General features: G+C 38.7%; 1 protein-coding gene across 6 annotated transcripts in view; it reads left to right on the forward strand.

The window, feature by feature from the left end:
* Positions 1-3544, forward strand: part of LUC7L2 (LUC7 like 2, pre-mRNA splicing factor) — a 57949-nt gene extending 54405 nt beyond the window's left edge. For all 6 annotated transcript variants that reach the window (XM_047094685.1, XM_047094683.1, XM_047094689.1 and 3 more), the window contains one exon: positions 2249-3544. In XM_047094685.1, coding sequence (XP_046950641.1) covers positions 2249-2426 — 178 coding nt within the window. In that variant the 3' untranslated portion in view covers positions 2427-3544. The remainder of the gene's footprint in view (positions 1-2248) is intronic.
* The last annotated feature ends 9814 nt before the right edge of the window (positions 3545-13358 follow it).

Raw genomic sequence — 13358 nt, forward strand, 5'->3', positions numbered from 1 at the left:
TCAGATAGTAGGTAAAACCAGGTAGGAGAAAGATATTCCAGATGGATTATCATAGACACTTGCAGAGAATGAGGAGGGACTTTATAAGGGACATAGTTCCTAAAGTGATTTGCTTGCTGGCCATTCATCTCATACTCTTAAAACTGTAGACCCACAGTGCAGTGCCCAATAAATGCATTAAAAAAAGGAATCACCCTATTGGTTGTTGGAAGGTCTAGAGAGTTTGTCTTGTGAACCTGCCCACCTGTCATTGTTTCTGGTATCTGTGAACTCTGATGTCTGTTGGTGGTGGGGATGGAAGGGAGGGGCATGTCTCCTCCCCTGGGATTGTGTTATCCTAGTCCTAAATGGTTCCTGCATTTATGAAGTTGTATAGGACATTTTTCCACTATCCTACATGCCACCCCTGGTGTTTTCAGCATGTTCATAAACAGGTTTATTTTTGTAAAACCATTAAAAGTTTTTGCTTTTCTCAAGAGCACTTCTAATCTCGACAACTTATTCTCTTTCAAAGCAGCATTGTGTTTTTACCAAAAATTAGCAGCCAATTGCTATTCAAACCTACATGTTAGTACATAAAACGTCAAGTTACTGCTATATATTTCAGTTTAAATTTCAAGGTAAAAGTCCTGATTCAAAGTCTTAATGATTTACTGTTTCTCCACCCCAACTGTGAAATACTGGTCTGAATTCTGTTAGTGACATTTCCCTGGCAACAGTTACCTTAATAAATGAGGACTTGGCTTGCATTTTTCTACATCCTGGTCTTTTCAAACACATGGTGCAGACTTCACAGATTAGTTGGGTTCGGTGGCTGTGGCCAAATAATCTAATTATCCTGTCATCTCCCATCTTTTAAGTACTTGGGTTATTAGTATTGGTAATTTGAATGAAATGTTGAGTGTAAATAAAATGCTTATGGAAGGGACATTGTAATCTCTCACAAGATCCTAGTTGATGCTCATCTCGTGGTTATTTTCCAGTTATTACTGACCTTTGAGACTTACCTGCCGTTTTATCTAATTCTTAGGCATCTTCTCTCCATGTTACATTCTTAGATTCTGGAGAGGAGCAGTGTAACCAGACTTGCACTGTGATTTTTTTTTTTTCCTACATCTTTTAAAAATTAAGCTTATTCTAACGTTAAGTAGAATGCTCAAAGTTGACATTTTAATCTTTCAACCTTTTTTGGTTCAGTCCTACCTTTTTTTTTTTTTTTCCTGCATTAGAAGCTCAAAGTATTAGCTAACCCATGTTCACACTTAGAATCTGAAGCCTGGTTAAGAGAGATGATTATGTAAAAGTACCATGTCACCTGTAAAGAACCAAATATATGTAATATATATTATTAATTCATTCTAGAGATTGAAAGTATAGATTTCATATTCTGATCCCATCATATCCTTTGGTTTTCCTTCTGATTGAATCTCTGCTAAGAGTTTGTTACCACTTACCTTTCTCATTGAAATTGGGTATGGGAATGGAGAGATGGTGTAAAGAAGCCATTATGGTTAATCAAGATGTAGTGTGATCATCTTTCTGTCTTCCATTCTTATTTTTTTCTGTTGGTTGAATGAGCTCACTCAGGAGGAGTAAAGATTTTAAAAATAATAAATGGTTATCTGAAGCCATATCATTAATTGAGTACTTCCTTATCTAAGTTGAGTGTTGGCAAACTATTGCCTGCAGGCCAAATCTGGCCCCATAGCCGGTTTTTGAATAGGCAGTGAGCTATGGGTGGTTTTTAAATTGTTGAAGGGTTGATAAAAAGAAAAGGAAGAAGAATATCTACCTAAAATATTTACTCTCTGGCCCAACAGCAAAGAAAATAAGATTTGCTGACCTCAGTTGTAAGTTTTAAATTTCCATCCAGTTTGGAACCTGTATTCTGTTTATAGATTTTTTAAAAATTGGTTTAACACTTTGATTTTTAAAGATACTGTCTATGTACTATTTTCATATTAAATACATTTGCCATGAATTAGAAACATTTTATGATTGCCTCTGAAATAATGAGAATATCCTAGAAGTCATTATTTTAGCTTACGGTTTTTGACCCTTACCTGCTTGTTTTCACCCATCTCCCTTGTCACCTTGGGTAGTGCTCTTTTCAGCCCGAAAACTGGCTCCTCTTTCTTGGATGTAGTCTGTATATCTTCAGCTATCAGTACCTTAATATTTATCCGATTCTTTGATTTGGATATTGGGTTTCCCAACACATTTTGCTCCTCAAATTAATATTTTTCAGATCCTCAAAAGAAAGATTCAGAGACCAAGACTTAGCATCACGTGACAGAGACAGGAATTCAAGAGACAGATCACCTCGTGACAGAGACCGAAAAGATAAGAAGCGGTCCTATGAGAGCGCTAATGGCAGATCAGAAGACAGGAGGAGCTCTGAAGAGCGCGAAGCAGGGGAGATATAATTAGCTGTGTACATATCCTCAATCCTTAAGCTTCCTATGGAGTTACATACTATTGTTTAGTTTACAGCTATTGGGGGTTACAGTGAGCAGTTCCAGACTCCAAGTAGGCTAGATGCACAGTATCTAACTCGATCTGAACTGAACTTGTTTTCCCTGATGAAGCCTAAAACTACATCCATAGTTTCTGGTGAACCTGTAATGCGATTCTGAAAGTACAGTTTTATATAATAAGATGCCGATATCTTTATTCTTTCTAGTAGGAGTGATAGTGAACGAATTGTGTTGCTTGCCTTGGGAATTTTTGAACATTTGTAAAATGCTGTCTTCCTTTCTAGTCCACAAACAACAGCTTTCAGAATTTTTCTTTTTAATTCTTCTTCCTCTGACTTTTGTATCCCCTAATACCTCCACCCTCTAATTATAGGAGAAAGGGGGAGCAGGGAAGCAATATGACTTCTGTTCTAAGGTTCTGTTCCCATTATTATGAGCTGATTACAGAGCATTTATACTGGAAAGTGTGCTGGAGAAATTTCAATACCCGGAGTTTTTGTTTTGTTTTACAGTGCCTATTTAGAGTTGGAAGTTGAACAGCCTGTTGCATCACATACTTTGCTTTTTTATTGAAATTTTGAAATCCAACATGTCTTGATTTTTCTGTTCTATTGAATTGCTATGTTCAGGATGTTTTGAAAAGGGGGGTGGGGCAGGGACTCTTTCATAAGCACTTGTTTTATTTTGTGTGTGTGTGTGTGTGTGTGTGGAGTATAAAGGCTACAACCTTATTGTAAAAAATAATAAAATGAAACAATCACCACCACCATCATTAAACTGTAACTTGTCTAGTAAATTGTCACTAGAACTATTTGATGTGGGCATTTCTTCTGTTCTATCATCAGTGCCTTACTGTGCAAGGCACCAAAGGAAATAAACACATACTTGCCAAGATGAACTGTTGCTGCGCCTGGTCCAGCCCGGGCCCCTGCTGACTGTATTCCAGCTGTTTTAGGGCTGTCTGCAACAAATGCTATAGAGAGGGACTAGACCTGCAAAAGAAATTGGGTTTTTCTGGTTTTGTTTTTTTCATTCAGCCAACCAAAATAAAAACATGGTGTAATCAATGTAATGAGCATAACAATTTCTGCACTGAAGAGCTAGGTACCTACCAGTGATTTTAAACAGTAGTGGGCAGGTATCACTTGTGATTCTAGAAAATCAAGGAACAAAAATAATTCAGTGAAGTTAGTGTCTGTGTTACAGTTAACAAACAGCACCTTCCAATAACTGTCTTCGGTCCCCTAAGTGTGTAGGCCATAGAGGGGAAGGGAACCTAATTTTAAGTGGCAAATTTGCATCTAAAAAAGGGACACTCACCAGGTTTACCAAGCTGTGCATCTTTACCTGAAAGTTTTCTACCATATTTGGTTCCATGTATTCCAGTTTATTCAGAGTTTAACTATCTGAGACCCATCTTCCGTCAGTGGCCCATTCTCTTTTATTCTTGATTTCTGAGAAACTGTTTTGTATCTACTTTGTTCCTAGTGGTCTGCTCTATTCTCAATCCTTACAAGTACTGTGGATTTAATACCTTCAGATCTGTAATAAGATCAAACAGGTTAAGATGGTAGGTGCAAGAAGATTGTGACCAAACTCCCAACAAAACATTGGAAAATAGGTTTTACTTACCATTGTTTGTGTAGCTAGAATTTACTACCTGCTGTCTAATTGTATACCTGCTGTATAATTATTAGTTGTTAATACAGTTGTCATTTATAGGCAATACAGGCTACACAACCATCAACAGGTCAGTGGTAGTCCATAAAGAATATCCTCATCCCAGGCTGGGCTACCATGATGGGTCACTTCAGTTGCAGGATTCTCTGGTCAATCCCATTTAAAAAATCCTTTTTAGAACAATTCTGTTGCTTAGGTACTTCTAGCATTTGGACTTTAAGAAATGTAGATTTTTTTTTTTTTAATCCCAATCATCACCCTTAAGCCAGGGTGGCCACTCTGAATTAGAATAACCATAAATCTCTTATCTTTCAGAAAACGGTTTGCTCCATACTGAAAAGGACTTAAGACCGATAAAGCAAACCTGTCTTTACTATTTATACAGTTTTATTCAGGGCAGTTTACTGACAAGAGGCAATTGGGTGGGTGCATGGATGATCCAGGTTACTGTGCAGATGTCCTCCACCCCTATTTCTAAGCCATATGATTCACAGCTGCATAGACCTTAATCCCCACATTTTTTAAAGCAAGGAACATGATGGTAAGGTCACAGTGTTATCCTAAGTGGCACCACCTGGTGGTGGTAGATGGCAGCAGAATACTAGGACCCTGGGCTTGCCTCATCCCACGAGTAGGTAACTAGCAAATCATCTTAAATACCCCCAGAAATCGACTTTGAGACTGGCAAAAGAAACGCCACAGCTAAAGGTAAGGAAGATACCAAATCGAAGGTAGGAGGCACAGAGATCTAGTTTGGGGAGAAATGGATCCTGGCTGCTGTGGAGAGGAGCACTAGGGGAACACAGAAGGAGAACGTTTCCTCATAGCCATTGGTTTGGAAAGTGAGAAGGGATTAATTTCTTGAGTTGTTGCACTGCTTTGGGGTTTAAAGCCTGAAGTTTTTGAGCGTTAGCAGGTTGGGCTCCTGGAGAGACCAGTCCATAGGCATCAGGGCTGCCCTTGGAGAAGGTAGGCAAACAATCTGGGGACATAGAGCTTGGAAACAGCAGAGCGCCAGTGGAACCCAGTGGGGAGATCATTTGCTCTTCTCAGAGTGTGCCCAAAGGCAGTGTTCACGGAGACACCTCTCCAATAACAAAGGAACTGGCTGGTGCTGTTACCCTCCCATGCCCCTCAGCATACACACTCAGAGCCACCTGCAGGAACCAGTGAAGTATAGTCCTTGGCTACCTAACTTGCTCACAGCCCTACCCCCTTACGCTCCAATAGAACTCCTCCCAGGCTTGCTTCAGTCCTAGGCTGGTGGGCCCCCTTATCCAGAAGACCAGCACAAAGCCCTGCCCCTGCATGTCTCCCAGCTACAGTTTTGCAGGGCCTCAGTTTCACTGGAGGTGGTAACAGGTTTCATCTCGCAAGCAGACCAAAATACACAACTGAAATTGGCCAGCTAGAACATTCAGGCCAGGGACCAAACACTGCTCACAGGAGGCAAGGAGAGCTGCTGCAGATGACAGGCCTGAAGGACAGAGCAGCCCGAACAGCAGCAGAACACTTAAAGCACCTATGGGAGACACACCCTGGAACACCAGTCCCCGGACACCACACGACGTCTTCGTAACGCCAATACTTTCAGCAGCCAGAGACCTAACTGGCTAACCCACAGAAGCAGGCAGTGACTTACACAAAATGAGCAAATTTATCCCAAATGAACAAGTTAAGGCTATGGCCAGAGATTTAAGCCACATAGATAAAAGTAATATACGTGTTCAAGAATTGAAAGCAATGATCATTAGGATACTGGGCTTGAGAAAACCGTGAAAGATCAGTGAGACCCTTATGACAGAGATAAAAATGTAAAAAGAACATGAGTGTAATAAAGGAGATTACAAATATGCTTGATGCAGTCAACAGCAGGCTGAAACAATCAGCAACAAGTTAATGACTTAGACTAATGGAAAGTAATCAAGCTGAACAAAAGAGAAAAAATTCTGCCAAACAAGAATAGACTTAAGGAATTAAGTGACTCCAAACAAAATAGCATTTGTATTATAGGAGTCCCAGAAGGGGCAGAGAGAGAGCGAGAAAAGGGGGCAAAAAATTTCTCTCAAGAAGTTGTAGCTGAAAACTTCCCTAATCTGAGGAAGTAAACAGACATCTAGATCCAGGAGGCATAGAGAACTCCCATTTAAAAAAAAAAAAAAAAAAATCAAAAGCAAGCCAACACGAAGACATACTGTAATTAAATTTTCAACATACAGTGATAAAATATCTTAAAAGCAGCAAGACAAAAGACTCTTACTTATATGGGAAAACCCTTAGGGCTGTCAGATTTTTTCATCAGAAACTGCAAGCCAGAAGGGACTGGCATGGTATATTCCAAATACTGAGTGGTAAAAATCTGCAGCCAACAATGCTCTATCCAGCAAGGCTAACGTTGAAAGTAAGAGAAAGAATTTCACAGACAAAAACTAACATTCATGACCACTAAACCACCCTTGCAAGAATTGGTTGAACATCTGACTTGATTTCAGCTCAGGTCATGATTTCAGTTTGTGGGATCAAGCCCTGTGTCAGGCTCCACACTGACAGCACAGAGCCTGCTTGGGATTCTGTCTGCCCTTCCCTCCACTTGTGCTCTTGCTCTCAAAATAAATAAAAATAGGGGTGCCTGTGTGGCTCAGTCAGTTGAGCATCCAGTTCTTGATTTTGTCTCAAGTCATGAGCCCACTGCACCAATGGTGTGGAGTCTGCTAGGCTCTCTCTTTCTGACCCTCCCACACTTGCTCTCTCTCAAAATAAATAAACTTTAATAATTAGATATTTTAAAAAAACTTTTGAGAAAAATCAGTCGAGGAATTCACAAAACAACAGGATAAAAGGATGCAAAATATGACAGCATATACCTGAACTGTGTGAGGACAGGAGTCAAGAATGGGTCAAACTTAAGCAGCTATCAAGTTAATATAGACTACAATATGCAGAAGGTGTTACATGCAAACCTAATGGTAACCACAAAAACTAATAAAGATGGGAAGAATAAAGAGATAGAAATCACAGTCACTGAAGAAAACCAGAGACCATGAAATGAAGACAAAGATCAGAAAAATTCTCTACAACCTGAGAACAAGTTATGAAATGGCAATAAATTTTTACCAATAATTACTTTCAGTGTAAATGGAGTAAATGCTCTATAATCAAAAAAGACATAGGGTGACAGAGTAGATTAAAAAAAAACCAAGACCCATCTATATGAGTCTACAAGAGACTCAATGATCAGAAAAATTCTCTACAACCTGAGAACAAGTTATGAAATGGCAATAAATTTTTACCAATAATTACTTTCAGTGTAAATGGAGTAAATGCTCTATAATCAAAAAAGACATAGGGTGACAGAGTAGATTAAAAAAAAACCAAGACCCATCTATATGAGTCTACAAGAGACTCAATGATCAGAAAAATTCTCTACAACCTGAGAACAAGTTATGAAATGGCAATAAATTTTTACCAATAATTACTTTCAGTGTAAATGGAGTAAATGCTCTATAATCAAAAAAGACATAGGGTGACAGAGTAGATTAAAAAAAAAACCAAGACCCATCTATATGAGCCTACAAGAGACTCAATTTAAAAAATTTTTTTAAATGTTCCCAAAAAATCCAGTGAAGAAAGGGGCAGAAGACATGAATAGACACTTTTCCAAAGAAGACATCCAGATGGCCAACCGACATGAAAAAATGCTCAACATCACTCATCATCAGGGAAATACAAATCAAAACCACAATGAGATACCACCTCACACCTGTCGGAATGGCTAACATTAATAACTCATGGCAGCAACAGATGTTGGTAAGGAGGCAGAGAAAGAGGATCTCTTTTGCACTGCTGGTGGGAATGCAAACTGGTACAGCCACACTGGAAAACAGTATGGAGGTTCCTCAAAAAATTAAAAGAACTACCCTATGACCCAACAATTGCACTGTTAGGTATATATCCAGGAGATACAGGTATGCTGTTTCCAAGGGGCACATGCACCCCATTGTTTATACCAGCAGTATCAACAATAGCCAAAGTATGGAAAGAGCCAAATGTCCGTCAATGAATGAATGGATAAAGATGTGATACACACACACACACACACACACAATGGAGTATTACTCAGCAATCAAAAAGAATGAAATCTTGCCATTTGCAACTACGTGGATGGAACTAGAGAGTATTATGCTAAGTGAAATTAGAGAACGACAAGTATCATAGGACTTCACTCATGTGACTTTAACACACAGATAGATGAACACAAGGGAAGGTAAGCAAAAATAATATAAAAACAGGGAGGACAAAACATAAACTCTTAAATATGGAGAACAAACAGGGTTACTGAAGGGTTGTGGGAGGGAGGATGAGCTAAATGGGTAAGGGGCATTAAGGAATCTACTCCTGAAATCATTGTTGCACTATATGCTAACTAACTTGGATGTATATTAAAAAAATAAATTTTTAAATGTTCATCTTTTGAGAGAGAGCACAAGCAGGGGAGGGGCAGAGAGAGAGGGAGACAGAATCTGAAGCAAGCTCCAGGCTCCAAGCATCAGCACAGAGACTGACGTGGGGCTCAAACTCACAAACTGACTGAGCCACCCAGGCGCCCAATGTTTTATTTTTTAATTAAAAAAAATTTTTTTTTAAGTAATCATTACCCAGCATTTGGTTCAAACAACCCAAGCAAGATCGAGTTTCATGCTTCACTGAGCCAGCCAGGTGCCCCAAGAGATTCTAGAGTTAAAGACACTTGCACATTTCAAAGTGAGGGTGTGGAGAAACATTAATAATTCAAGTGAATACCAAAGGAAAGCTGAAGTAGCAGTACTTACATCAGACAAACTAGACTTTATAAGAAAGACCGTAGAGGCACCTAACTCAGATGGTTGAGTGTCCAACTCTTGATTTCAGCTCTTGATCGGCTCAGGCCATGATCTCACAATTCATAAGATTGAGCCTTATGTCAGGCTCCACATTGTCAGCACATGCCTGTTTGGGATTCATTCTCTCTGTCTCTCCCTCCCTCCCTCCCTCCCTCAAAAAACTTAAAAAGAAAAAAAAAAAAAACAATTGTAAATCTTTCTGCACCCAAATGGGAGCACCCAGATACATAAAACAAGAATATAAAAGAACTAATTGATAACAATACCATGTTAGTAGTTAACACTGCACTTAAATCAATGGACAGATCATCTAAGCAGAAAATCAACAAGGAAACAATGGATTTGAATGACACACTGGACCAGATGGACCTAACAGATATATTTAGAACATTGCATCCTAAAACAGAATACACATTCAAGTGCACATGGAACATTCTCCAGAACAGATAACCTATTAGTCCACAAAACAAGCCTCAACAAATTTAAGATCAAAGTCCTACCATGTACCTTTTTTGACCACCACACTATGAAACTACGAGTCAACCACAAGAAAAAATCTGGTGAGACCACAAACACATGAAGGTTAAATAAATAGCATGCTACTAAACAATGAAATGGGGGTGGCAAAAACAATGAATGGGTCAGCCAGGAAATGGAAGAAAAAAAATCTACGGTAACATGAAAATGAAAACAATGGTCTAAAACCTTTGGGATGCAGCACAAGTGGTCCTGAGAGGGAAGTATGTAGAAATCCAGGTCTGCCTCAAAAAGCAAGAAAAATCTCACAATGTAACCTTACACTTAAAGGAGCTAAAAAAAGATCAAAGTTTAAAGCCAGTAGAAGGAAGGAAAGAAGATTAGAGCAGAAATAAATGACAAAGAAACTGGAAAAAAAAAAAAACACCTTAATAAAACCAGGAGCTGGTTCTTTGAAAAAATTAATAAAATTGGCCAACCTCTAGCCAGACTTAAGAGAAAGGACCCCAAATAAATATCACAAATGAGAGAGAAGTAACAACCAACACCACAGAAATACAAACAATTTAAAAAGATTGTGAAAAATTACATGCCAACAAATTGGACAAGCTGTAAGAAATGGATCAATTCCTATAAATTACCTATAGGTAACCTATAAATTACCAACACTCAAGAAGGAATAGAAAATTTAAACAGGTTGATGGCCAGTAAAGAAATTCAATCAATAATCAAAAATCTCCCAATAAACAGAAATCCAGGGCCAGATAGCTTTACAGGCAAATTCTACCAAATTAATTTAAAAGAATTAAAGGAATTATTAATTCTAAAAGAATAAAAGAATACCTATTTTCAAACTACTCCAGCAAAGCAAATAGACAAGGAAGGAAAACTTCCACATTCATTCTATGAGGCCAGCGTTATCCTGATCCCAAAACCAGATAAAGACACGGCTAAAAAAAAAACCAAAACAACCAAAAAAACGAACTACAGGCCGGTATCCCTGATGAACAAGGATGCAAAAATCCTCAACAAAATACTAGCAAACCGGAGCCAACAGTGTATTTAAAAAATCATTCACCACAATCAAGTGTGATTTATTCTTGGGTTGTAAGAGTGGTTCCGTATTCACAAATCCATCAACGTGCTACACTCTATTAATAAAAGATTAAGGACCATACAGTCATTTTGATAGATGCAGAAGCAGCATTTGACAAAGTACAATACCCATTCAGGATAATGGGTACAAAGTAGGTTTAGAGGGGACATAACTCAATGTAATAAAGGCCATATATGAAAAACCCACAGCTAATATCATCTTAAACAGGGAAAAAGCAACAACTTTTTCTCTGCTGTCAGGAACAAGACAGGGATGTCAGCTCACCACTTTTATTCAGCATACTACTGGAAGTCCTAGCCACAGACAACAAAAAGAAAAACATCAAAATCCATAAGGGAGAAATCAAACTCACTGTTTGCGGATAATATGATACTATAGGTAGAAAACCTGAAAGACTCCACCCCAAAACTGCTAGGATTTATAAATTCAGTGAAGTCGCAGGATACAAAAATCACTATAGAGAAATCTGTTGCATTTCTATATACCAATGACGAAGCAGCAGAAAGAGAAACTAAGGAATTAGTCCTGTTTACAGTTGCACCAAAAATAGTAAGATACCTAGGAATAATTCTAACCAAGGAGGTGAAAGACCTGTACTCTGAAAACTAAAACACCGATGAAAGAAATTGACAATGACACAAGGGAAATGGAAAGACATTCCATGCTTGTGGGTTTCAAGAACAAATAGTATTAAAGTGTCTATACTACACAAAGCAATTTACAGATTTAACGCAATTCCTGTCAAGTCGTTTTCACAGAACTAGAACGAGCAATGCGTAAATGTGTATGGAACCATACAAGACCCTGAATAGCCAAAGCAATCTTGAAAACTAAAAGCAAAGCTGGAGGCATCACAATTCCAGACCTCAAGTTATATTACAAAGCTGTAGTAATCACAACAGTATGGTGTTGGCATAAAAATAGATACAGAGATCAATGGATCAGAACAGAAATCCCAGAAATAAGCCCACCCTTATATGGTCAATTAATCTTCAATAAAGGAGGCAAGAATATGCAACAGGAAAAAGACCATCTCTTCAACAAATGTTGGAAACACTGGACCTCTTTCTTACAGCACACACAAAAGTAAACTTAAAATGGATCAAACACCTAAATGTGAAATCCTTGAAGAAAACACAAGCAGTAATATCTCTGACATCAGTTGTACCAACTTCTTTCTAGATAGGTCTCCCGAGGCAAAGGCAACCAAAGCCAAAATAAACTATTGGGGCTATATCAAAATTAAAAGCTTTTGCACAGCAAAGAAAACAATCAACCAAACTAAAAGGGAACATACTAAATGGGAAAAGGTATTACAAATGGTATATCCCATAAGGGGTTAGTGTCCAAAATCTATAAAGAGCATATTCAACTCAACACCCAAAATGTTAATAATCCAATTAAAACTGGGCAGAAAACATGAATAGACATTTCTCCAAAGAAGACATCCAGATGGACAGCAAACACATGAAAAGATGCTTAGCATCACTCATCATCAGGGAAATGCAAATCAAAACTACAACAAGCTATCACCTCACACCTGTCAGAATGAGTAAACTCAGAAATCCAAAAAACAAGTGTTGGCAAGAATGTGGACAAAAAGAAACCCTCTTGCATAGCTGGTGAGAATGCATACTGGTGGCACTATGGAAAACGGTATGGAGGTCCCTTACCCTACCATCCAGCAATCACACTACTGGGTATTTAACCAAAGAATACAAACACACTAATTCCAGTGCATGTGGAATGAATACATGCATCTGATGTTTTAAGTCAGTACATGCATCTGATGTTTATAAGAACATTATTTACAATGGCCAAATTATGGACCCAGCCCAACTGTCCATTGATTGATGGATGGATAAAGAATATGTGAGATAGATATAGATATAGATATAGATAATAGATATAGATGTGAGACTTAGCCATAAGAATGAAATCTTGCCATTGCCAACAACATGGATGGAGCTAAAAATGATTATGCTAAGAGAAATGAGAGGAACACACCATATCATTTCACCCATGTGGAATTTAAGAAACAAAACAAAGGGAAGAGAGAGAGGGGCAGACCAAGAAACAGACTTTTAAGGTATAGAGAACAAACTGATGGTTACCAGAGGAGAAGTGGGTGGGGGGATGGGTGACATAGGTGAGGGGGATTAAGGAGGACACCTGTGATGAGCACTGGGTGATATATGGAAGTGTTGAATCACTATATTGTACACCTGAAACCATTATACTGTATGTTAACTGGAATTTAAATAAAAACTTCAAGTGTCACCACCTGTGCACCAGAGGGTAGAACAAGATGGAAGACCAAAGATGGAGTTGGTGTTGCCAACACTCCTACACTTTACTCCTGACATCTTTATGGCCCATATAACACCTGTGTGCCATTCTTCCTCTATGACCCTGGAGCTAGATATTGGGAAATCCGTTGCAGCCCCAAGCTACAGCAACTATATAAACAGCCAACAGGAGATTCCTAGCCACCTGGTCAAGAGGTCCTTTCCTCACCCAACAGTTGGAGGGATTGTGAACTTTAGCTTACGTAATGGTCCAGGACAGGAAGACATTTCCTGATGCAAGAGGAAGGTACATTAGTGCAAGACTAGGGGCGATAAGACTCATGGTTTTACAGACCATAGACATGGCAAATTTTTCGTGAGCAGTAACGCAGTAGCTGTTTGGTCCTCATGAGCTAATAGCAGCTCTGGCTTTTCAACA

This window comes from Lynx rufus, unplaced genomic scaffold, assembly GCF_022079265.1.
Source record: "Lynx rufus isolate CCGP_SWC_20201006 ecotype Redwood Valley unplaced genomic scaffold, mLynRuf1.p SCAF_4, whole genome shotgun sequence".
Classification (NCBI taxonomy): Eukaryota; Metazoa; Chordata; class Mammalia; order Carnivora; family Felidae; genus Lynx; species Lynx rufus.